Below are 25,636 nucleotides of genomic sequence, written 5' to 3'. Positions count from 1 at the left end.
TATAGACTATTACTCAATTGGCTGAGGAATTATTGGGGATTGTGGTGGGACCAATGAGAAGTGAAAGGAGATATTAAAACTAGGTGTCTGTCAGGGTTTGAGCTCTTAATTATTTGAAAAACAAACAGAAGTTCGTACTCTGATGTATGATGCAGCTTTCTCAGTTTTATTCAAAAAAGCAATGAAACAATGTGATTGAGAAAAAAATCAATACAACACATGGTTCCCCTTTAGTTGTTCATGATACATTATTGGGCCTCTAGTTGCGACACCTGTATCTTGAAATTTCAGAGATCCTAGCTAACAATACATGTATATATGTAATAGCAGTAATAGAATTAAAGGGGTTGTTCAGCCAGTACATTTTGATGACTTAGGTCATCAATATCTAAACGGTGGGTTCCAACGGCCACTAATCAGCTGTTTGAAGAGGAGCTCATGCAAGTACCACTTGCCTCTTAATGAAAACCTTGCATGTCATCTGGCTTGTAGTGGTGGCACAGGGTATTTACAAGTACTTGTCCCATTCAAGTGAAGCACTATGTACTCTTGAAGAGGAAGCAGCACTCTTATGAGTAATGCCTCCTCTTCAAATAGCTGATGGGTGGGGCTGCTGGGAGCCAGACCCTGGCCAGATATTGTTGATCTAGTCTGAAGATATCATTAATTTGTACCAGCTACACAACCCATTTCAGGAAATTATATAACAACCTTCTAATGGAAAGCCAAATTTATACACCGCTTTGAAATCAACCAACAACCTGCAATGCAGACAATGCATCCATATAATGAGACAAAAGGAGATAATGCTTTAGCTTTATTTTTCTTAGGGACATAAAATCCATATTTACCATTGATTTTCTATTCTTATATTCACACTAGCATTCTGAAATCAAGTAGGCTGCTCCAACAGAGTAACAGTCTTCCAGAGTTGACCGGATCCAGAATTGCTGTACATGGCCAAGCACTGCTGTACCCCATTGACTATAGTGAGATCCGGCAGGGATCCGATCATTTTTTCTGCATAAATGCCAGCTTTAAGCTGAACAAAAAGTCTGTCATGTATGACTTTGTCCTGCTGAATTCCAGCATTTCACCAGAATGTGGCCAGTTTCCCACCAGACCCTGTTATAGTCTCTGGAGATCTGGCAATGAACTGCAGTAGCTGGCTATGCTGGATATGATGACATGTAGTAGGCTGTTCATTTGCTGGATCAGGCGACTCGATTCCTAAACACATGTGTGAACCTACCCTTATTCACAGCCTCTCTACATCATGGTCACAGCGACAAAATTCATACCAAGATGAGCAGCAGATCTGAAGCCATGGTTTCCAAATGAAATTATTCCATGCTAACTCATTATCTACCACTTGAAGAGTTCCGTTATGTTTCTTTGTTGCTTCTTCTATTGTTCTAAGAATATTATAGAAATTAGGTTCAGTCTTTGGTGTGAGAGGATTCTTTTCACTTGGATCTTTGGACAGATCAAAAAGTAATGGAGGATCATGCTGAGTTATAGCTCCAAAGCAGGGACAGGAAAGGGTTTTAAAACAGCCTTCAGATCCTTCAGGATTAAAGATCGGAGTAAAGAAGAACACCTTCCAAATAGATGAACCTAAAATGACAAAAATAAGCAAGGTAAGAGGACACATTTAAAAAGGATTATACATTTGATTTCTTATAACTAGGAAAATCAAAGTTTTGAAAAATGTATAGTCATCTTTATAATAATAAAAACAATTAATGTTATAGCTAGGAAACCAGGGAAAATTCAAAGGGGTGAATTCTTCAACTGCCTCATTCATCTGCATGGCGTGCATACAAATATACCAGGGGAATTTATCAAAAAGTCACAAAATAATGACTTACACAATGTTTGTGCAAATGAGCAGAAAATGTTCCAGCATTCAGCATTTTTACACCATTAATTCCAGTTTTGAAAAGTAGGTGGGGAAGTGGAGGAGACTAGTGTCTAGATCAGGGGTAGGCTACCTCTGGTACTCCAGCTGTTGTGAAACTACAACTCTCAACATGCATACTTGCTCTGCACTTCTAAGCACTATCATAGAAATTGATGAAATTGTAGTTTCACAACAGTTTGAGTGCCAAACGTTGCTTACCGCTGGTCTAGATCATTTAAAGGGGTTGCGCAGGCCATACATATTGACGATAGGTCATCAATATCCGATCAGCAGAGGTCCAACACTTGGCACCCCAGCTGATCAGCTGTTTGAAGAGGAGGCGGCACTCCACATAAGTACCGCTTCCTGTTCTTTACACTACACATTGTCTCACCTGGAGCAGTGACGTAGTGTACTTACAAGTACTCGCTCCATTTGAGTGAATGGAGCAAGTACTTCTCATTACACTGCACTGCCAAAACTTACAAGACCACAGGCAGTGTAATGAAGAAGTAGAGCTCAGATGGAGAGCTGCCTCCTCTGCAAATAGCTGATCCACATGAGTGTCGGCTGCCAATCAGATATTGGTGGCCTATCCTGATGATAGGTTATCATTATGTATGGCCTTCAAAACCCATTTAAGTCAAATTGATCAACGGCAACTTTTTAAGAATTAGAAAGTGGAGTAACATTTCAAGACAGAAGTGTAAGATTTAAAGATATACCACATTTATCAAATATTGTGCACCAGTTGATTAATAGGTCATAAATTAAAGCACCGCAGACTCCAGCAAGAGTCAAATATCCCAGTTATAGATTTTCCCCATAATTTACTTAAAGTGGTTGAATGCTTTTGACAATGCCTTCTTAGGGTGACCATACATCTTAAATAACTGTCGGCTGAATACGTGTTTGCCCAACAGCGCTCTCCCCTAACTCCCCATATATCCTAGGTTTGACCAAGCATGTATACAGTATGTTTTCAATGGGAAAAGATGAGAACGCAGCTGTTAGATGCCATATCTCTTGGGATAACAAAAGGATCAAGAGTTAAAACTGAAAGCTCCCAATTAGAGTTGAGCGAACACCTGGATGTTCGGGTTCGAGAAGTTCGGCCGAACATCCCGGAAATGTTCGGGTTCGGGATCCGAACCCGATCCGAACTTCGTCCCGAACCCGAACCCCATTGAAGTCAATGGGGACCCGAACTTTTCGGCACTAAAAAGGCTGTAAAACAGCCCAGGAAAGAGCTAGAGGGCTGCAAAAGGCAGCAACATGTAGGTAAATCCCCTGCAAACAAATGTGGATAGGGAAATGAATTAAAATAAAAATTAAATAAATAAAAATTAACCAAAATCAATTGGAGAGAGGTTCCATAGCAGAGAATCTGGCTTCCCGTCACCCACCACTGGAACAGTCCATTCTCAGATATTTAGGCCCCGGCACCCAGGCAGAGGAGAGAGGTCCCGTAACAGAGAATCTGTCTTCATGTCAGCAGAGAATTAGTCTGCATGTCATAGCAGAGAATGAGGCTTCACGTCAGCCACCACTGCAACAGTCCATTGGCATATATTTAGGCCCAGCACCCAGGCAGAGGAGGGAGGTCCCGTAACAGAGAATCTGTCTTCATGTCAGCAGAGAATTAGTCTGCATGTCATAGCAGAGAATTAGGCTTCACGTCAGCCACCACTGCAACAGTCCATTGGCATATATTTAGGCCCAGCACACACACAGGCAGAGGAGAGAGGTCCCGTAACAGAGAATCTGTCTTCATGTCAGCAGAGAATTAGTCTGCATGTCATAGCAGAGAATGAGGCTTCACGTCAGCCACCACTGCAACAGTCCATTGGCATATATTTAGGCCCAGCACACACACAGGCAGAGGAGAGAGGTCCCGTAACAGAGAATCTGGCTTCATGTCAGCAGAGAATCAGTCTGCATGTCATAGCAGAGAATGAGGCTTCACGTCAGCCACCACTGCAACAGTCCATTGGCATATATTTAGGCCCAGCACACACACAGGCAGAGGAGAGAGGTCCCGTAACAGAGGATCTGGCTTCATGTCAGCAGAGAATCAGTCTGCATGTCATAGCAGAGAATCAGGCTTCACGTCAGCCACCACTGCAACAGTCCATTGTCATAAATTTAGGCCCAGCACCCAGGCAGAGGAGAGAGGTCCCGTAACAGACAATCTGGCTTCATGTCAGCAGAGAATTAGTCTGCATGTCATAGCAGAGAATCAGGCTTCACGTCAGCCACCACTGCAACAGTCCATTGGCATATATTTAGGCCTAGCACACAGGCAGAGGAGAGAGGTCCCGTAACAGACAATCTGGCTTCATGTCAGCAGAGAATCAGTCTGCATGTCATAGCAGAGAATGAGGCTTCACGTCACCCACCACTGCAACAGTCCATTGGCATATATTTAGGCCTAGCACACAGGCAGAGCAGAGAGGTCCCGTAACAGACGATCTAGCTTCATGACAGCAGAGAATCAGTCTGCATGTCATAGCAGAGAATGAGGCTTCACGTCAGCCACCACTGCAACAGTCCATTGGCATATATTTAGGCCCAGCACCCAGGCAGAGGAGGGAGGTCCCGTAACAGAGAATCTGTCTTCATGTCAGCAGAGAATTAGTCTGCATGTCATAGCAGAGAATGAGGCTTCACGTCAGCCACCACTGCAACAGTCCATTGGCATATATTTAGGCCCAGCACACACACAGGCAGAGGAGAGAGGTCCCGTAACAGAGGATCTGGCTTCATGTCAGCAGAGAATCAGTCTGCATGTCATAGCAGAGAATCAGGCTTCACGTCAGCCACCACTGCAACAGTCCATTGGCATATATTTAGGCCTAGCACACAGGCAGAGCAGAGAGGTCCCGTAACAGACAATCTGGCTTCATGACAGCAGAGAATTAGTCTGCATGTCATAGCAGAGAATCAGGCTTCATGTCAGCCACCACTGCAACAGTCCATTGGCATATATTTAGGCCTAGCACACAGGCAGAGGAGAGGTTCATTCAACTTTGGGTAGCATCGCAATATAATGGTAAAATGAAAATAAAAATAGGATTGAATGAGGAAGTGCCCTGGAGTCCAATAATATATGGTTATGGGGAGGTAGTTAATGTCTAATCTGGACAAGGGACGGACAGGTCCTGTGGGATCCATGCCTGGTTCATTTTTATGAACGTCAGCTTGTCCACATTGGCTGTAGACAGGCGGCTGCGTTTGTCTGTAATGACGCCCCCTGCCGTGCTGAATACACGTTCAGACAAAACGCTGGCTGCCGGGCAGGCCAGCACCTCCAAGGCATAAAAGGCTAGCTCTGGCCACGTGGACAATTTAGAGACCCAGAAGTTGAATGGGGCCGAACCATCAGTCAGTACGTGGAGGGGTGTGCACACGTACTGTTCCACCATGTTAGTGAAATGTTGCCTCCTGCTAACACGTTGCGTATCAGGTGGTGGTGCAGTTAGCTGTGGCGTGTTGACAAAAGTTTTCCACATCTCTGCCATGCTAACCCTGCCCTCAGAGGAGCTGGCCGTGACACAGCTGCCTTGGCGACCTCTTGCTCCTCCTCTGCCTTGGCCTTGGGCTTCCACTTGTTCCCCTGTGACATTTGGGAATGCTCTCAGTAGCGCGTCTACCAACGTGCGCTTGTACTCGCGCATCTTCCTATCACGCTCCAGTGCAGGAAGTAAGGTGGGCACATTGTCTTTGTAGCGTGGATCCAGCAGGGTGGCAACCCAGTAGTCCGCACAGGTTAAAATGTGGGCAACTCTGCTGTCGTTGCGCAGGCACTGCAGCATGTAGTCGCTCATGTGTGCCAGGCTGCCCAGGGATAAGGACAAGCTGTCCTCTGTGGGAGGCGTATCGTCATCGTCCTGCCTTTCCCCCCAGCCACGCACCAGTGATGGACCCGAGCTGCGTTGGGTGCCACCCCGCTGTGACCATGCTTCATCCTCATCCTCCTCCACCTCCTCCTCATCCTCGTCCTCCTCGTCCTCCAGTAGTGGGCCCTGGCTGGCCACATTTGTACCTGGCCTCTGCTGTTGCCAAAAACCTCCCTCTGAGTCACTTCGAAGAGACTGGCCTGAAAGTGCTAAAAATGACCCCTCTTCCTCCTCCTCCTCCTCCTCCTCCTCCTGGGCCACCTCCTCTTCCATCATCGCCCTAAGTGTTTTCTCAAGGAGACATAGAAGTGGTATTGTAACGCTGATAACGGCGTCATCGCCACTGGCCATGTTGGTGGAGTACTCGAAACAGCGCAACAGGGCACACAGGTCTCGCATGGAGGCCCAGTCATTGGTGGTGAAGTGGTGCTGTTCTGTAGTGCGACTGACCCGTGCGTGCTGCAGCTGAAACTCCACTATGGCCTGCTGCTGCTCGCACAGTCTGTCCAGCATGTGCAAGGTGGAGTTCCACCTGGTGGGCACGTCGCATATGAGGCGGTGAGCGGGAAGGCCGAAGTTACGCTGTAGCGCAGACAGGCGAGCAGCAGCAGGATGTGAACGCCGGAAGCGCGAACAGACGGCCCGCACTTTATGCAGCAGCTCTGACATGTCGGGGTAGTTGTGAATGAACTTCTGCACCACCAAATTCAGCACATGCGCCAAGCAAGGGATGTGCGTCAAATTGGCTAGTCCCAGAGCTGCAACGAGATTTCGCCCATTATCACACACCACCAGGCCGGGCTTGAGGCTCACCGGCAGCAACCACTCGTCGGTCTGTTGTTCTATACCCCGCCACAACTCCTGTGCGGTGTGGGGCCTGTCCCCCAAACATATGAGTTTCAGAATGGCCTGCTGACGTTTACCCCGGGCTGTGCTGAAGTTGGTGGTGAAGGTGTGTGGCTGACTGGATGAGCAGGTGGAAGAAGAGGAGGAGGAAGCCGAGAAGGAGGAGGTGGCAACAGGAGGCAAAGAATGTTGCCCTGCGATCCTTGGCGGCGGAAGGACGTGCGCCAAACAGCTCTCCGCCTGGGGCCCAGCTGCCACTACATTTACCCAGTGTGCAGTTAGGGAGATATAGCGTCCCTGGCCGTGCTTACTGGTCCACGTATCTGTGGTTAGGTGGACCTTGCCACAGATGGCGTTGCGCAGTGCACACTTGATTTTATCGGATACTTGGTTGTGCAGGGAAGGCACGGCTCTCTTGGAGAAGTAGTGCCGGCTGGGAACAACATACTGTGGGACAGCAAGCGACATGAGCTGTTTGAAGCTGTCTGTGTCCACCAGCCTAAATGACAGCATTTCATAGGCCAGTAGTTTAGAAATGCTGGCATTCAGGGCCAGGGATCGAGGGTGGCTAGGTGGGAATTTACGCTTTCTATCAAATGTTTGTGAGATGGAGAGCTGAACGCTGGCGTGTGACATGGTTGAGACGCTTGGTGACGGAGGTGGTGGTGGTGGTGTTGGTGGTACATCCCCTGTTTGCTGGGCGGCAGGTGCCAACGTTCCTCCAGAGGCGGAGGAAGAGGCCGAGGCGGCAGCAGCAGAATAGGCCGAGGCGGCAGCAGCAGAAGAGGTAGCAGGGGGAGCCTGAGTGACTTCCTTGGTTTTAAGGTGTTTACTCCACTGCAGTTCATGCTTTGCATGCAGGTGCCTGGTCATGCAGGTTGTGCTCAGGTTCAGAACGTTAATGCCTCGCTTCAGGCTCTGATGGCACAGCGTGCAAACCACTCGGGTCTTGTCGTCAGCACATTGTTTGAAGAAGTGCCATGCCAGGGAACTCCTTGAAGCTGCCTTTGGGGTGCTCGGTCCCAGATGGCGGCGGTCAGTAGCAGGCGGAGTCTCTTGGCGGCGGGTGTTCTGCTTTTGCCCACTGCTCCCTCTTTTGCTACGCTGTTGGCTCGGTCTCACCACTGCCTCTTCCTCCGAACTGTGAAAGTCAGTGGCACGACCTTCATTCCATGTGGGGTCTAGGACCTCATCGTCCCCTGCATCGTCTTCCACCCAGTCTTGATCCCTGACCTCCTGTTCAGTCTGCACACTGCAGAAAGACGCAGCAGTTGGCACCTGTGTTTCGTCATCATCAGAGACATGCTGAGGTGGTATTCCCATGTCCTCATCATCAGGAAACATAAGTGGTTGTGCGTCAGTGCATTCTATGTCTTTCACCGCTGGGGAAGGGCTAGGTGGATGCCCTTGGGAAACCCTGCCAGCGGAGTCTTCAAACAGCATAAGAGACTGCTGCATAACTTGAGGCTGAGACAGTTTCCCTGGTATGCATGGGGGTGATGTGACAGACTGATGGGGTTGGTTTTCAGGCGCCATCTGTGCGCTTTCTGCAGAAGACTGGGTGGGAGATAATGTGAACGTGCTGGATCCACTGTCGGCCACCCAATTGACTAATGCCTGTACCTGCTCAGGCCTTACCATCCTTAGAACGGCATTGGGCCCCACCATATATCGCTGTAAATTCTGGCGGCTACTGGGACCTGAGGTAGTTGGTACACTAGGACGTGTGGATGTGGCAGAACGGCCACGTCCTCTCCCAGCACCAGAGGGTCCACTAACACCACCACGACCATGTCCACGTCCGCGTCCCTTACTAGATGTTTTTCTCATTGTTATGGTTCACCACAACAACAAATATATTATTTGGCCCAATGTATTGTATTCAAATTCAGCGGGATATAAATTTGAGGCCTAGTATTTAGGCGCTGGGTGACCGGTATGGATTTAGTGACAGAATTAGACTTGGAAATGCACAGAAGCGTGTGTGTGAAGTTATTCTGAATGACCCTATGTGCACCTTCAATATGATCTACCCTTTTAGGGATAGATTTCAAATAGCTCTGATATAGCAGAAACGACTAAATTATGAAATTGCTAAATTGGGAATTGTATTTCAACCCAGAACAAAAAATGTGCTTTGACGGACACTAAATAACTTTCCCAGCCACAACAGGACAGCGGTAACGAGAGATTTAGCGGGATATAAATTTGAGGCCTAGTATTTAGGCGCTGGGTGACAGGTATGGGTTTAGTGACAGAATTAGATTTGGAAATGCACAGTAGCGGGTGTGTGAAGTTATTCTGAATGACCCTATGTGCACCTTGAATATTATATACCCTTTTAGGGATAGATTTCAAATAGCTCTGATATAGCAGAAACCACTAAATTATGAAATTGCTAAATTGGGAATTGTATTTCAACCCAGAACAAGAAATGTGCTTGAACGGACACTAAATAACTCGCCCAGCTACAGCACTAGGGACAGATTTAGCGGGATATAAATTTGAGGCCTAGTATTTAGGCGCTGGGTGACAGGTATGGGTTTAGTGACAGAATTAGACTTGGAAATACACAGTAGCGGGTGTGTGTGAAGTTATTCTGAATGACCCAATGTGCACCTTGAATATTATATACCCTTTTAGGGATAGATTTCAAATAGCTCTGATATAGCAGAAACCACTAAATTATGAAATTGCTAAATTGGGAATTGTATTTCAACCCAGAACAAGAAATGTGCTTGAACGGACACTAAATAACTCGCCCAGCTACAGCACTAGGGACAGATTTAGCGGGATATAAATTTGAGGCCTAGTATTTAGGCGCTGGGTGACAGGTATGGGTTTAGTGACAGAATTAGACTTGGAAATACACAGTAGCGGGTGTGTGTGAAGTTATTCTGAATGACCCAATGTGCACCTTGAATATTATATACCCTTTTAGGGATAGATTTCAAATAGCTCTGATATAGCAGAAACCACTAAATTATGAAATTGCTAAATTGGGAATTGTATTTCAACCCAGAACAAGAAATGTGCTTGAACGGACACTAAATAACTCGCCCAGCTACAGCACTAAGGACAGATTTAGCGGGATATAAATTTGAGGCCTAGTATTTAGGCGCTGGGTGACAGGTATGGGTTTAGTGCCAGAATTAGACTTGGAAATACACAGTAGCGGGTGTGTGTGAAGTTATTCTGAATGACCCTAATGTGCACCTTGAATATTATATACCCTTTTAGGGATAGATTTCAAATAGCTCTGATATAGCAGAAACCACTAAATTATGAAATTGCTAAATTGGGAATTGTATTTCAACCCAGAACAAGAAATGTGCTTGAACGGACACTAAATAACTCGCCCAGCTACAGCACTAGGGACAGATTTAGCTGGATATAAATTTGAGGCCTAGTATTTAGGCGCTGGGTGACCGGTATGGATTTAGTGACAGAATTAGACTGGGATATGGCCAAAAAATAAACAGACTATTGCTGGTTAAATGCACTTGGTGTGACAGCTTCACCCTGATGTAGGCTTTAGCCAAAAAACAACCACACCATTGAGGGTTAAATGCACTTGGTGACAGGCGCAGCTTGCCCCTGATTTAGTATATGGCCAAAAAATGAACAGACTATTGCTGGTTAAATGCACTTGGTGTGACAGCTTCACCCTGATGTAGGCTTTAGCCAAAAAACAACCACACCATTGAGGGTTAAATGCACTTGGTGACAGGCGCAGCTTGCCCCTGATTTTGTATATGGCCAAAAAATGAACAGACTATTGCTGGTTAAATGCACTTGGTGTGACAGCTTCACCCTGATGTAGGCTTTAGCCAAAAAACAACCACACCATTGAGGGTTAAATGCACTTGGTCGCAGCTTGTGCTGGCGCACCACAAGACACAAAATGGCCGCCGATCACCCCAGAAAAATGTGACTGACAAACGGTCTGTGCAGCCTATAAAACAGTGAGCAATTGAGGATCAGCAGCTCAATGATCCACAGCTGCAGATCGATCAGTTAATCAAGTCCTTTGGAGGAGTTAATCTGCCTAATCTCGCCCTACTGTCGCAGCCGCAACCTCTCCCTACGCTAATCAGAGCAGAGTGACGGGCGGCGCTATGTGACTCCAGCTTAAATAGAGGCTGGGTCACATGGTGCTCTGGCCAATCACAGCCATGCCAATAGTAGGCATGGCTGTGATGGCCTCTTGGGGCAAGTAGTATGACGCTTGTTGATTGGCTGCTTTGCAGCCTTTCAAAAAGCGCCAAGAAAGCGTCACAAAAGCGCGAAGAAAGCGACGAACACCGAACCCGAACTTTTACGAAAATGTCCGGGTTCGGGTCCGTGTCACGGACACCCCAAAATTCGGTACGAACCCGAACTATACAGTTCGAGTTCGCTCATCCCTACTCCCAATCCTTTTCTACCTGACCAACTATCGGGGGAGAGTAGGGAGGTCCACATACACAGCTTGGTCCACAAACAGTTGCTTCAGCTGATAATAGCCAAATGTTTTAGCTTTTGAAATGCACTAACCCAAATTTGTTAATCGCATTATCTTTATTGTGGCTGAGGGACTGTCTTTATAGCGCTGTTAAAATATATTGTTTCCAATTAGGTCAAATAAAAGATGGCCACCAGTCTCACACGAGTATGTATATTAATCTAGCACATGAGCTGTTATGGTGGGTAGCAGTGAATGTACAAATATACTCTATAACAAAACCAAACTCTGGATTGTGGTGCACATCACAATCTATTGCAAATCTGGGAATGGATTAGTTACAGAGTCTATTTGGGCATGGCTTTATAAACCATGTATTCTAATATAAGAGATATAAATTGCTCATCACTACTCTGCAAGACCACCTTAATCTTGTGCATGCGCAGTAACTGAGTACTGGAGCTTGTGCAAATATACTCTAATTTGAACCCGGATTCTTAATGGGTTGTGATGTGTGCCACAATCCAGGGTTCGGATTCATTATAGAGTATATTGGTGCATGAGCAAGATTAATATGGCCTCGCGAGACATCTTTACCTGCCCTCATCGGAAACAATACATTTTAACAATGCTATAAAGATACTACCTTGGCCAAAGGATGGATAATGGGATTACCAAATTGGCTCATCACTAATGGGGAGGTGAAAAGTGAAAAAAATAAAAAATAAAATCTCTGCAGCCTGAAAGGGGGCATCACATGGATCCAGAAATTGCCCTATTCATTGCTCTGCTAGATTTCTTTCAAGCTGGCAGCTCGGGGACATATCCTGTCTGGTCTGCTGCAACCATTGGCTTTTGAAGGATGGAAAGGAGCATTTTCCTCAACCTCAGGCAGGAGCACATAGAAATTAGTGAGAAAAAAAAAAAGTCCAAGCAGGAAGTGGCGCTGCACAGATAGAACTCATTGAATAAAATTTTGTGGCTTTACAAAAAAATTTTATTACACTAGTAGTCACTAATACAAGTGTATTCAGAGCCAGGCGCTGGTTTGAAAACTATTTTAGAATATTTTTTGTGGCTCAACCCCTTAATGAACCAAACTAGGATGTGTTCTTAAGGGGTCAAAAAGCAACATTGATGTTAAAGCTACTTTCACACTAGCGTTTTACTGGCTCTGGCAGGGTTTAGCAAAAACACCTCAGTTACTGACAGATTATGAACAGATCTGATTGTTTTATATTTAACATTGCCAAATGGATCCGTGAACTCTATTGAAAGTTTATAGAAAACGGATCAGTTTTCTATTGTGTCAGAAAAAACTGATCCATCCCCATTGACTTGCATTGGGGGTCATGCCGGATCAGTCTTGCTTCACATCACAGGACTGAAAGCAAATTACATCATGTTGCGGTTTGCTGTCAGGTATGGGAACGCAACCAAACTGAACAGAATTCATTTTGGAACATTTTGTTCTGTTCAGTTCTGTCCTAATTGACAATGGATGAGGACAAAACTGAAGCATTTTTTTTTCTGGTATTGAGCCCCTATGACTAGCTAACATGCTAGTGTGAAAGTAGCCTAATAAATGAAAATAAATGTATTTGAGTAGTTAAACTGGCTACTAGAGTGAAGCACCCACTGTATATCATTACCAAGATGCCAACATATACTGTACCAATGACATTTAATGAGGATCAGATTTTCACTTTTGTAGTTAGAAATCAAAAGCATGAAATATGAGGTATGAAATACTGTACACCGAACAGAAGGGAGACAGCAATGACTACAAAATGAACACCGCAAAAGAGATCAGAATTACACGTTGCATAAAATATATTAGCTATTCAAATGGTGTGAGGCAAGGAAAGAAATGCGTGTTAATGTTTAAATCATTCAGAAATGTAGACATCCAGCACCAGAGATGTTTAAATGCAATACAAAAGATGTGAGAGAACATCCGTAAAGGACATCACAACACAGTTAGAACAGATCAGAAAAGATTTCATGAAGACTCAATTATTGTTCGAAGATAGCTTGCTGAACCATTTACCCTAATATATCTCACTAGGTCTTAAAACCTACTCATTGTGAAGAACTGTAAGCATTAAATACCTTATATTGTATTGTAAAGCAAGCACAAGCATTAATTAATGCATGGAAAATAGAACTTTATTGGACTGGATGATGCTTTCAGAGTAAACTGCCCTTGGCAACATCTTACATTTCTATTGGACATGTCATGTTCATGTGTTTGTCTAGTCGGAGTACGATTGCCCTTAGGCTGCATATCAGATTTTGTAAGGGAAGTGCTAGCAAATCACAAGAGGTAACCAGCTGGATGGCTGAACAGTCCAAAGGACTGAATGGCTGGAAGTTATCGGATATTACATTCAGCGCACCCATTGAATACATTTCTTTTCTACAGACTCTTATAGGCCATAAAACATTCTTCCAACACATTGCAGTGCAAAAATCACGAATCACAAGTCATGTACTTTACACTTAATGGGGTTTTTAAAGACTTAAATACTGATTGCTTGTCCTCTGGAAGCTTTCCCTAAGATGAGTGACAACTAGGGATGAGCAAACCCAAACTTTACGATTTTTGGACCCCGGACATGTCAGTGAAAGTTCAGGGTTCATTGATATATTGGCGCTTTTTGAAAGGCTGCAGGGCAGTCAATTAACAAACGTTTAACTCTGTGCCCTTAGAAGCCATCACAGCCATGCCTACTAATGGCCAACACAGGTGCCAACTGCTGGGGCTTTAAAAAGTGCAGACCGACCAGGAGGGCAGGGGTGAAGAGTGGGTGAAAGATTATGTCGAGGACGATTAGGTCCTCGACCCCACATGGAATCAAGGTCATGCAAGGAAGAGGCGGTGGCCGCACAGAGCCACCAGCACAGCAGAAGAGGGAGCAGGGTGCAAAAGCAGAGAGGACGTCCCCTAGACAGTACGCCTGCTACTGCCCATCGCAGCAAGGGACCGAGCACACCAAAGCCAGCTCCAAGGAGCTCCCTGGCGTGGCAGTTCTTCAGACAATGTGCTGAGGACAAGACACAAGTGGTTTGCACGCTGTGCAATCAGAGCCTGAAGCAAGGCATAAACATTCTCATCCTGAGCACAACCTGCATGAACAGGCATCTAAGTGCAAAGCACAAGTTGCAGTGGAGTAGACCCCTCAAAAAACCAAGAAAGGTCTCTGGCTCCTCCTACTTCCTCTTCTGCTGCAGTCTCGGCCTCTTCATCCACCTCTGGAGTGACAGTGCTACCTGCCACCCCGCAAATAGAGGATCTGCCAGCAACACCACCATCTGGGTCACCAAGCATCTCCACAATGTCCCACGGAAGCATTCAGCTCTCCATCTCCCAAACACTAGAACGGAAGAGTAAGTACCCCCCTACCTACCCGCGATCCCTGGCCCTGAATGCCAGCTTTTCAAAATGACTGGACTTTGAAATGCTGTCAGTCTGGTGGAGACAGAGTTTGAAAAGCCTTATAGCGGTGGCTGTCCCACAGTACGTCATGCCCAGCCGCTACTACTTTTCCAGGCGTGCATCCCTTCCCTGCACAACCAAGTGGGGGACAAAATCAGGTGTTCAATGCACAACGCCATCTGTGGCAAGGTGCACCTTACGTGGACCAGTAAGCACGGTCAGGGATGTTATATCTCCATACAAACACACTGGGTAAATGCAGTGGCGGCTGGGCCTGAGGGAGATAGCAGTTTGGTGCATGTCCTTCCACCACCGAGGATTGCAGAGCATTTCAGTTTGCCTCCTGTTGCTTCCTCCTCCTACTCTGCTTCCTTATCTGGTCAGCGTAACAACTTAACCACCAACTTCAGCACAGCCAGGGGTAAAGGACAGCAGGCAGTTTTAAAACGTATCTGTTTGGGGGACAAACCCCACACCACGCAGGTGCTGGGCCTTGAACAACAGACTGATGAGTGGTTGGTGCCAGTAAGCCTCAAGCACGGCCTGGTGGTGTGCGATAATGGGCAAAATCTCATAGAAGCTCTGGGACTAGCCAGTTTGGCGCACATTCCTTGCCTGGTGCATGTGCTGAATTTGGTGGTGCAGAGATGTCTTAAAGATTACCCTGATGTGTAAGAGATCCTGCATAAAGTGTGGGCCATCTGTGCGCTTTCGACGTTCTCACCCTGCTGCTGCTCGCCTGTCAGCGCTGCAGCATAACTTTGGCCTTCCCGCTCACCGCCTCATAGGAGACGTGCCCACAAGGTGGAACTCCACCTTACACATGCTGGCCAGACAGTGTGAGCAGCAGCAGGGGATAGTGGAGTTTCAGCTGCAGCACACACGGGTGAGTCGCTCGGCGGAACAGCACCACTTCACCACCAATGACTGGGCCTCCATGCGAGACCTGTGTTCCTTGTTGCACTGTTTTGAGTACTCCACCAACATGGCCAGTGCCAATAATGCCGTTCTCAGCGTTACTATCCCACTTCTATGCCTCCTTAAAAAATAAAACGCTGCTGGCGATGATGGAAGAGGAAGTGGCACAGGAGGAGGAAGAGGGATCATTTCATACGGTTTCCGGCCAGTCATTCACAAGTGGCTCTGAGGTGGGTTCCTACACCAACAAACGCCAGGTACACAATTGTCCAACCAGGCCACAGTTTTGGAGGATGACGAGGTGTAGGATGAGGAGGAGGAACCATGTCCACAGCAGGGTGGCACCCAGACCCAGCTCATGGTCATCACTGGTGTGTGGCTCAGGTAATAGAGGACACAGACGATACACCTCCCAACAGAGTACAGCTTTTCATTGCCTCCGGGCATCCTGGCACACATGAGTGATTACATGCTGCAGTGTCTCCGCAACAACCGCTGAGTTGCCCACATTCTAACTGCTGATTACTGGGTGGCCACGCTGCTGGATTCCCGTTACAAGTACAGTCATTAATTCCATCACTGAAGCGTGATCGTAAGTTGTGCGAGTACAAGGGCACACTGGTAGATGCACTGCTGGTGGCATTCCCACCTAACAGCTGGGGCACAGTGGAAGCATAAGGCGAAGGTAAAGGAGGAAGAGATTGCCAACGCAGCTGGGGCACCGCCAGCACCTCAGCATAGCCAAAATGTGGAAAAGCTTTGTCAGCATGCCACAGCAACCAGCACCACCAGCTAATATGGAACATCTTAGCAGGAGGCAGTATTTCAGCGACATGATGGAGCAGTATGTATGCACATGCCTACACGTACTAAATGACTGGTCTGCCCCCTTTCACTTCTGGGTCTCCAAATTGGGCACATGGCCTGAGCTTGCCCTTTTCGCCTTGGAGGTGCTGGCCTGCCCTGCACCCAGTGTATTATCTGAACATGTGTTTAGCACGGCAGGTGTCGTTATCACAGACAAACGCAGTTGCCTGTCCATAGCCTATGTGGAGAAGCTCACGTTCGTTAAAATTAACCAGGCATGGATCCCACGGGACTTGTCTACCTTTAACCAGCCATTGTTATACTACAGTGCAATTGCTCATTCTTGTATTTTGGATATTTCACTCTTTTGTGGTGTATGGTACCCCAATAAAAAAAAAAAAAAAAAAAGTTGGCCAACTCTTCCTCCTCCACCACCGCCTCCTCAAACTCCTACTCCTTATGGACCTACACCTCCTAAATCAAGTTGGTTTGTTTTTTAATGTGTACGTATTTTATGTCATTTCACTAATTTGTCTGTTACATTTTTGGGTGAAATTCACCAATTTTTGGGTGTGATATACCCATGCTCTACCTATTAGACAGGTTAATACATTTTACTAATTTTTCTGTTACATTCTTGGGTGAATAAACCCCTGCTCTGCGTAGGTGACGAGGACCAACATTTTTAAAAATAATCTGTTCCATTGCCATTTCTGGCAATGAAAAAACCCTGCTATGCATAGGTGACCTGGACTTACATCTCTAAAATTGGTCTTTAATTGGCCCTTTCATTCGATCCTTTTGCTTTAATAACTTGTCCCACATTTCTGCTCCATCCCAGTGCAGCCATTGACCTCCTTTGGATGATGTCTCCCTTTCTCGCGCTCCCTCTCCAGCGTGGAACCCTGATTCACCGATAACCATTATCAACATTGTAGGCTCAGGAAAGAATATCAAAAGTTGATAGAGAAGATATCCAAATGGATCGTGGACGTCACAGGGACGTGCGATCAGGCAGAAGTTATCTAGACTCAAAGCGGAGGCAGGGCCTCTCCTGGCTAGCGTTTCAAAATCCTAAATACCCCAGTGACATTCCCTATAATTTTCTTTATTAAATCATTCCAATAACAGGGCATCTTAACAGTCCTGTATGGTTATTTATCTTCACTACCTCCCCGAGTCGGGAGTGGGTAATTGCCGTGCGCCCCCTCCTTTCCCTCAATTCTTCCGTTTTAATAGCTTCTCCCACATTTCTGCTCAATCACAATAAAATTTCATCCATTGATCTCCCTTGGATGTGGTCTCTCTTTCTCACGCTCCCTCTCCGGCGTGGAACCCTGATTCGCCACTAACTGATCAACATGGTAGGTGAAGAAAACATCGAAAGTTGATAGAGCAGATATCCAATTGGATCGTAAACATCACAGGGACGTGCGACATGGTGGGGCAATATGTTTGCACACGCCTACATGAACTGACTGATTGATCTGACCCCTTCAACTTCTGTGTCTCCAAATTGGGCACATGGCCTGAGCTTGCTCTTTACCCCTTGGAGGTGCTGGCCTGCCCTGCAGCCAATGTATTGTCTGAACGTTTGTTTAGCACGGCTGGAGGGGGTTATCACAGGTTAGATTTCTTAATGTTTTGGGGTGTAGCACAATATAAACCCAAAAATATATAAATTAAATAAATTAAAACTAAAAACTAGTGTTGGCTACCACCTCCTTCACCACCACTTCCACCTACACCGCCACATCCACTGCCTCCTCAACCTCCTACTCCATATGGCCCTTATCCTCCTAGATCAAGATTATTATTTTTTATTTTTACGTATTTTGTCATTTAAAGTAATTTCCCTATCCACATTTGTTTGCAGAGCACTTCCCAGTGCTCATAACCACATTTTGCTGGCATTTGCAGCCCTCTAGCCCTTTCCATGACATTTTTTGGGCCTTTTTAGTGCTCAAAAGTTTGCGTCCCCATTGACTTCAATGGGGTTCGGGGTCAAGTTCGGGTTGCGAATCCAAAGATTTTTGTGAAGTTTGTCCAAACCCGTACATCCAGGTGTCCGCTCAACTCTAGTGACAACACGTTCAACGGTCATGTGGCCAAGGCACAGCTCAGCCCAATGTAAGTAAATGTGACTGAGCTGTGATACCAAGCACAGCCGCTATACAATGTACAGTGCGGGACTCAGGGGTACCGATGCCTTCTCAAACAGCTGATCGGCAGGGGTCCCAGTTGATGGACCCCCACATTTTAGGTACTGATGATTTATTTAGAGGATAGGTCATCAGTATTAAAATCTCAGGAAACCCTTTTTAATCTAACTAGAGGTATACACACACACACACAGTGCAAATCTCCAAAAACACGTAGAGTCCATGGACAAGACTTTGCTTAAGGGCTCATTCACACGACCGTGGTTTGTTTCCGCATCCAAGGCACATTTTTTGTGGCTCTGATGTGGACCCATTAACATCAATCTGTTGCTTCATTCCGTGGCCCTAAAAAAAAAAAAAAAAAAAAAAAAAAAAATGTATGGTCCTATTCTTGTCCATTTTGCAGACGAGAAGACGAGAATAGGCATTTCTATAAAGGGCAATCCGTTCTGTTGCACAAGTTGCAGAAGGCACATGATCCGCAATTTGCGGACCACAAAACACAGCACGGTCGTGTGAACAAGCCTTAAATCTTATACTGAAGAACTCACCAGAATAAAAAGGGATTCTGGAGTGCTTTCTATAAGAACTGGACTTCATCACCTAAAAACATAAGCAATACTCTCCAGTAAGCAGCTCTTTACTCGGCTAAGGGTCCTTACGCTTTACAGTTTTCACATGTTGGTGCACCTTGCTCAACTTTGTTTTTACTTAAATCTTATATACGCTGGCAGTCTCCACTAGCAGGATCTGATGGCATGTATACATTTATACATTGGAATTTATTGAGAGCTTTAGGAATCCACGTGTGAAACTCCCCATTGTGGTTGTTGTTAACTTTAACCCCTTACAGACAAGTTCTGTTTGGGCCCTAATGGTCTAAGAGGCACGTAATTTTTTTTTGCAGGATGAGTATATGACCCATCACTATTTCATTTTTGTAGGGCTGGATGAACAAAAATAGCAATCAATAATGTAACTTATGATAGTTCCAGTTGGTAAGGACACCACATTACTAATTATGTGTACTAAAGAGCATTTTTTTTTAAATAAAGGGTTGTTTTGTTTTTCAATTTTTTATAATATTTAGAAAGGTTTCCTATATTTTTGCATTTTTTGTTGTCTCAATAGTGGACTAAAATTGCACTAATCACTCATAATATACTGCAATACTTTAATTCAGTGTATTACACTGATGGGCTATTAGACCCTGTCTGTGGACATAGTTCGTCCTCAGACTTCTATAGCAGAGGGGGCTGAAGGGGTTGACACAACACAGATGTCAGGGGTTGCTATTGAAGGGGTTAAACAAATGGGATTGAGTCCCACAATTGGAGCTGGGTGTAATACACAGCTGGGATTGAAGAGAAATTATGAACTTAGCTCCTGAGCCCACACCATCTTTGCATAGTACATGTACGGCGATTTATGGGACTTTTCCACAGCAAATCTATATAGTGTTGTGTATCAAGGAGTGTACTGTTTATAGGGATTGGACAACTTCTTCCTAAAATGAAGCTGCCCCAATGATTAGCAGATCACTAATGTCCAGCTTTTCCAAGAAGAGTTCTTATTGAGGCAATGAAAAATATATTACACGGCACTCATTCAAAAGAATAGCAAACCATGTTATACACTTTTCAGCTAAATCTGACATATAAAATAATAATTCATTAAACTAGCTCTCCATCCCAGCCTATGAAATATTTTGTCATGGAATGTCTTTGTGGCAAATAGAACCCACATATTGGGATGATCCCTTTGCCAACCATGTTTTCATTGGTTACCCTTTTCTACCTATACACCCATTTCATTCATATCTGTGTATCAACTTTTTTTTACCCAGAAACTATACACTTTTAAAGTGTATGTCTGTCATTTGACATTTTTTTGAAATAGGTTTATACATGTTGCAATCTTTTGACCCATTATGCATATATTTAAATGTTGAAATAGGAGAAACGTCAAAAAAAATTTTGTCGCTAATAATTCACAGGGAAAAAATAAAATAAAAATGCAACATTTTCTACTGCAAACTTATTGGCGAGTGCCAAGGTTCTGTACTCCTTATCTCACATTTGCTTGCATCAGAGATAAGAAGTCCTAACATTAGCACCCTTTGATAAATCTAGCTCTTTGAAGTGTAGCTTCAGAGCGTGATTTCTTGTTCTAGTATTCATTTTCCCCATCCCTGTTCCTCAGTGATAGCCGTGATTTATTTTAGAATTTTGATCACATCATGATTACAGATTATGTATGGTTAAGAACTAGAACTCCATTTCAGACATTTGCAATTATTACTGAACCGGCCTGTTATACTATCAAGTGAAAAATGCATTCATTCTTTTTAATTACATTACATATTTAAACTTATCTATAATAAGCAGTATCATAACGCATTCAAGCTTGACCCACAGGGTACATTTCAAATGCACATCATCAGGAGTGTTGAAGTTGTATTCATTGTGACATGGATTGCAGACATCTCTACATATTTGCTACATGAAAAGTCATTTAATGGAAAACTAAGTAAATAAAACTCTCAAATGTTGTAAACGTTTCCAAATGAAAGAAAGTGTAAGGGCTTTCACACTTGCGTTCTTTTCTTCCGGCATAGAGTTCTGTCGTCGGGGCTCTATGCCGGAAGAATCCTGATCAGGATTATCCCTATGCATTCTGAATGGAGAGAAATCCGTTCAGGATGCATCAGGATGTCTTCAGTTCCGGACCAGAAAGTTTTTTTGGCCGGAGAAAATACCGCAGCATGCTGCGCTTTTTGCTCTGGCCAAAAATCCTGAACACTTGCCGCAAGGCCGGATCCAGAATTAATGCCCATTGAAAGGCATTAATCTGGATCCGGCCTTAAGCTAAACGTCGCTTCAGCGCATTACCGGATCCGACGTTTAGCTTTTTCTGAATGGTTACCATGGCTGCCAAGACGCTAAAGTCCTGTTTGCCATGGTAAAGTGTAGTGGGGAGCAGGGGAGCAGTATACTTACCGTCCGTGCGGCTCCCGGGGCACTCTAGAGTGACGTCAGGGCGCCTCACGCGCATGGATGACGTGATCGCATGGACACGTCATCCATGTGCATGGGGCGCTCTGACGTCATTCTGGAGCGCCCCGGGAGCCGCACGGACGGTAAGTATACTGCTCCCCTGCTCCCCACTACTTCTATGGCAACCAGGACTTTAATAGCGTCCTGGCTGCCATAGTAACACTGAACGCATTTTGAAGACTGATCCGTCTTTAAATGCTTTCAGTTCACTTGCGTTTTTCCGGATCCGGCGTGTAATTCCGGCAAATGGAGTACACGACGGATCCGGACAACGCAAGTGTAAAAGAGCCCTTAGAAAAGTTCTCTTCTGAGTTTATGCACTATTAAATTGATGGTCTTCAAATTTTAGTAGCTTGCGTCTTACTTTTGTGGAACCTTATTTCCTGTCAACAAATTTGCTATATTAAGATTATATATATATATATATATATATATATATATATATATATATATATATATATATACACACACACATACATATACATATACATACATACACACACACACACTCTCTAATCACTTTTCCTTATACAGGAATACACATTCTCATAATCTACCTTCGCCCCGGAAAGCTAAGATTCAATCTAGAGATGACTCAATTTCTGGTAATTTGCTAAATTTTCAGCCCATTTCAGGTCTAATTCTACATGAATCTCAGATTTAATTTTCCTGTGACCTGTGACACAACCGCGCACAGCAAGCACAACTTTTCAGGGCAATCCAAACACTTTCCGTTCAAGTCTAATGAATTTCTTGCCTGAACTGAATCTACTTAAAGATTCAATACAATCTACCCCAAAATGAATCGCATGGAAAATAAAATACAGTGAAGAAAATATAAATACATTATATTGTGAAAGTAAACAAAGTATTCAATTTTGGACATTAAAAACTGTACTTCAACGGCAGTCGCTTTCACTTTTAGATTGCTGCCAAAAGGTCAACTTTACCCTTTCAAGGCCTGACGAACTTTAGCCTCAAGGGTGAGACTTAGTTTTTTGGTCTTCGTATTCGACATCAGACATGTTGTACTTTGTTTCTAACAATTTCAAGTATGTATGTATAAGCATTTACATTATTAGTTACATTTTGGGGGTAGAAGCCTTTGCATCACTGATCTAAAATATACATTTTAGCTTTGTATTCCCTTTGGGATATAACATATGAAGGAATGGGGATAAGCTTTTATTTGCTTTTTTATTAAATAACAGTATGCTATTTAAAAATTTGTTTGTTTCTTTAGTTTTTTTAAAACAAATTTTTTTTGTCCCACATATTGACTATAATTTTAGTCAAAGGAAAAAAAAAAGATTTTGTGTCAATCTTTTGCAAGCTATTTTTATTTATAAATGGTCATTAAGACTAGTAAAACTTTTTCCATATTCCTTTTGGTGTTAAAACATAACTTAATACATCCATGCGGAAGATACCATTTCGGACTAAATAGAAAAAGGTTAAAAATACCAGCTGTGACGCATTATTTTTGTGCAATTTTCCTAATTTATACACTGATTCACAGTGTTGTTGTAGACTCAGCTGTTGCGCGTTGCTCCTAATGCTCTTCCTTCTATCCTTGCGCTGTCAACTACAGTCTAGTATATTACTTCTCCTATTTACTATCCCTATGTGCACAAGCTGTATTGAAATTGCTCAAACTTAGCCAGCCCGCTGTGCGCCCAAACTGCAGTTTATAATCCTAAATGGCAGGCTGTTTTTATTCAGGATAAAGTAGTTAAATTATGGGGTGCATTTTCTCCTGTTACCCCTTGAAATAAAATAAACATTTGGGCCTGAAGCAACATTCTTGTAAAAGATGTATTTTTTTCATTTTCATGGCTAAGTGTTTTCCAAATTCTCTGAAACGCCTGTTTGGCCAAGACGCTCACTGAACCCTCTGAAAAATTCCTGGGGGTGTAGTTTCTAAAATGGACTAATTTTTGAGGGGGGGGGATTCCACTGTAGGGGTACCTCAGGGTGTCTTCAAATGTGACATGGCACCTGAAAATTATTCCAGTGAAATCTGCTCCTCAAAAGCTATATGTTGTGCCTTTCCTTCTGAGTATTACTGTGTTCAAACAGCAGTATATAATCATGTATGCATACAAGCTAAAATGAGTAACAAGTTGTGGGGTGCATTTTCTTCTGTTACCCCTTGAGGAAATGAAAAATGTGGGCCTAAAATGACATTTTCTAGAAAATATGTATTGTAATTTCTCATTTTCATGGCCAAGTGTATATAAATTCTATGAAACGCCTGTTGGGCCAAAATGCTTATTGCGGGTGTAAGTTCCAAACTGAGGTCAAATTATGGAGGCTTCAACTGTAGGGGTACCCAAAAACGACTCCAGCAAAATCTGCCCTCCAAAAGCCATATGGTGCTCTTTCCCTTTCAAGCCCTGCCATGTGCCCATACAGCAGCTTACAACCACATATGGGTTTACAGAAACTGCAGAATCGGGGTAATAAGGAGTTATTTTGTTGTTAAGACTTGCCATGTTATAAGAAAAATAGAAAATCTACAAAAAAGTGAAATTTAGAAATTTAATCTCCATTTTCCTTTAATTCTTGTGAAACACCTAAAGGGTTTACAATGTTTGCAAAATCAGTTTTGAATAACTTGAGCTATGTAGTTTCTAAAATAGGATCATTTATGGGTGTTTTCAATTATGAAAGCCCCTCAAAGTCGCTTCATAATTGGACTGGTTCTTTAAAAAGTAGATTTTGGAAGTTTTATTGAAAAGTAAAAAAATTGCTACTAAAATTGTAAGGTTTTTAAAGTAGCCTAGTAACATAGTATACAAGGCCGAAAAAAGACATTTGTCCTTCCAGTTCAGCCTGTTATCTGCAAGTTGATCCAGAGGAATGAAAAAAAAAAACTAAAAAACTGTGAGGTAGAAGCCAATTTTCCCCACTTAATGGGAAAAAAAAAAATCCTTCCTGACTCCATTCAGGAAATTAGATGGATCAATCCAACTACCAGTACCTGTCTGGCCTGCCCTTCTCTCCTGGCCCCTGCTTACTGGAGTAGACATTCCCCTGACTGGCAGAGGAAGAGTCAAGCTGCAGTAGTGCTCTCTCTGAACTGACATCCTCCTCATCTGCCAAACTTACGGGGGGTGTGTCAGATCAGGGCTAGCCTCCCTGGCACTCTTCCTTCTACCCTGCTTTCTGTTATCCAGCTAGCTACCTCACTTTCCTCAGCCTCCTCGCTACCACCCTCACCCACATCTACTCCGAAGAATGCTTGCTCAGTGAGCAGCAAACTTTTCCAAATTTTCAAATGCGTCTCAGTGTAGAAACTGGCCTGTTTAGATACTCTATGTGCGATTCCAAACAGGCAATTTACGCACATTTTGAAGATATGCAACCTTAAACGGCTGTTCCAGAACTGCATACATTAGACAAAATGTGCACTGGACTGCGCTGTCAATAACTGACTAAGTAACTTCATAATTGGACTGGCTTTTTAAAAAGTAGATTTTGTAAGCTTTATTGAAAATAAAATTACTTTTGCAAAATGGTGGCACTGAAAGGGGTATAATAAATGTCCCTTTATGTTTCAATGTGTGGGATGCATGTCAGATATAGAGGGTATGCCACACTGCTGTGTCCCATACTAGCCACTTGATTTACAAATAGAAGCGGTGGCTGCGCAGGCGTGGGTGCTCCCATTCATTTCTACTATATGATGCTGACTGAAATAGCCAAGCAATTATGGTGGCTATTTTCGGCGGCCCCATTGAAATGGAGTGTGGCCATACATGTGTGGTGCACCCTCTATCACTTTGCAGGTTCAGATAATGAGATAGGTGCAGGTTCCCGAGGTGGGACCTGCAATACGTCCCCATTATCTGAGATGGTAATAACACTAACTCTTTATATCAGTTAACTCTAATCAGCTGCTTTGCCTTACAGGCCGGTTGTTCTTGGGGGGTGTGCTGACAGCACCTGCAAAATCATAAAAATGTACGCCATGTCCAGCAACTGACAGTTAACCTGTTCGCAATAAGAACCGTACATGGCCTGCGGGTAATAAAGCGCTTCTGGGCTTCTTACAGGCATCGTCTGTGGCCAATGAGGATGCTGGTAATTTAATTGAATACACCAGGTCTCTCTGAAGAGATCCAGGTTATTGAAGCTGAAATTCTTATTTAAAAAGGAA

At 44.2% G+C, this 25,636-nt stretch overlaps 1 protein-coding gene across 4 annotated transcripts in view; it reads right to left on the bottom strand.

Annotated features, from left to right (window-relative positions):
- Positions 1–145: 145 nt before the first annotated feature.
- The window catches only part of STS (steroid sulfatase), a 331,273-nt gene continuing 305,782 nt past the window's right edge, over positions 146–25,636 (bottom strand). For all 4 annotated transcript variants that reach the window (XM_044287272.1, XM_044287271.1, XM_044287273.1 and 1 more), the window contains exon 10: positions 146–1,617. In XM_044287272.1, coding sequence (XP_044143207.1) covers positions 1,259–1,617 — 359 coding nt within the window. In that variant the 3' untranslated portion in view covers positions 146–1,258. The remainder of the gene's footprint in view (positions 1,618–25,636) is intronic.

This window comes from Bufo gargarizans, chromosome 3, assembly GCF_014858855.1.
Source record: "Bufo gargarizans isolate SCDJY-AF-19 chromosome 3, ASM1485885v1, whole genome shotgun sequence".
Classification (NCBI taxonomy): Eukaryota; Metazoa; Chordata; class Amphibia; order Anura; family Bufonidae; genus Bufo; species Bufo gargarizans.
This window is presented reverse-complemented; position numbering and strand designations above follow the sequence as displayed.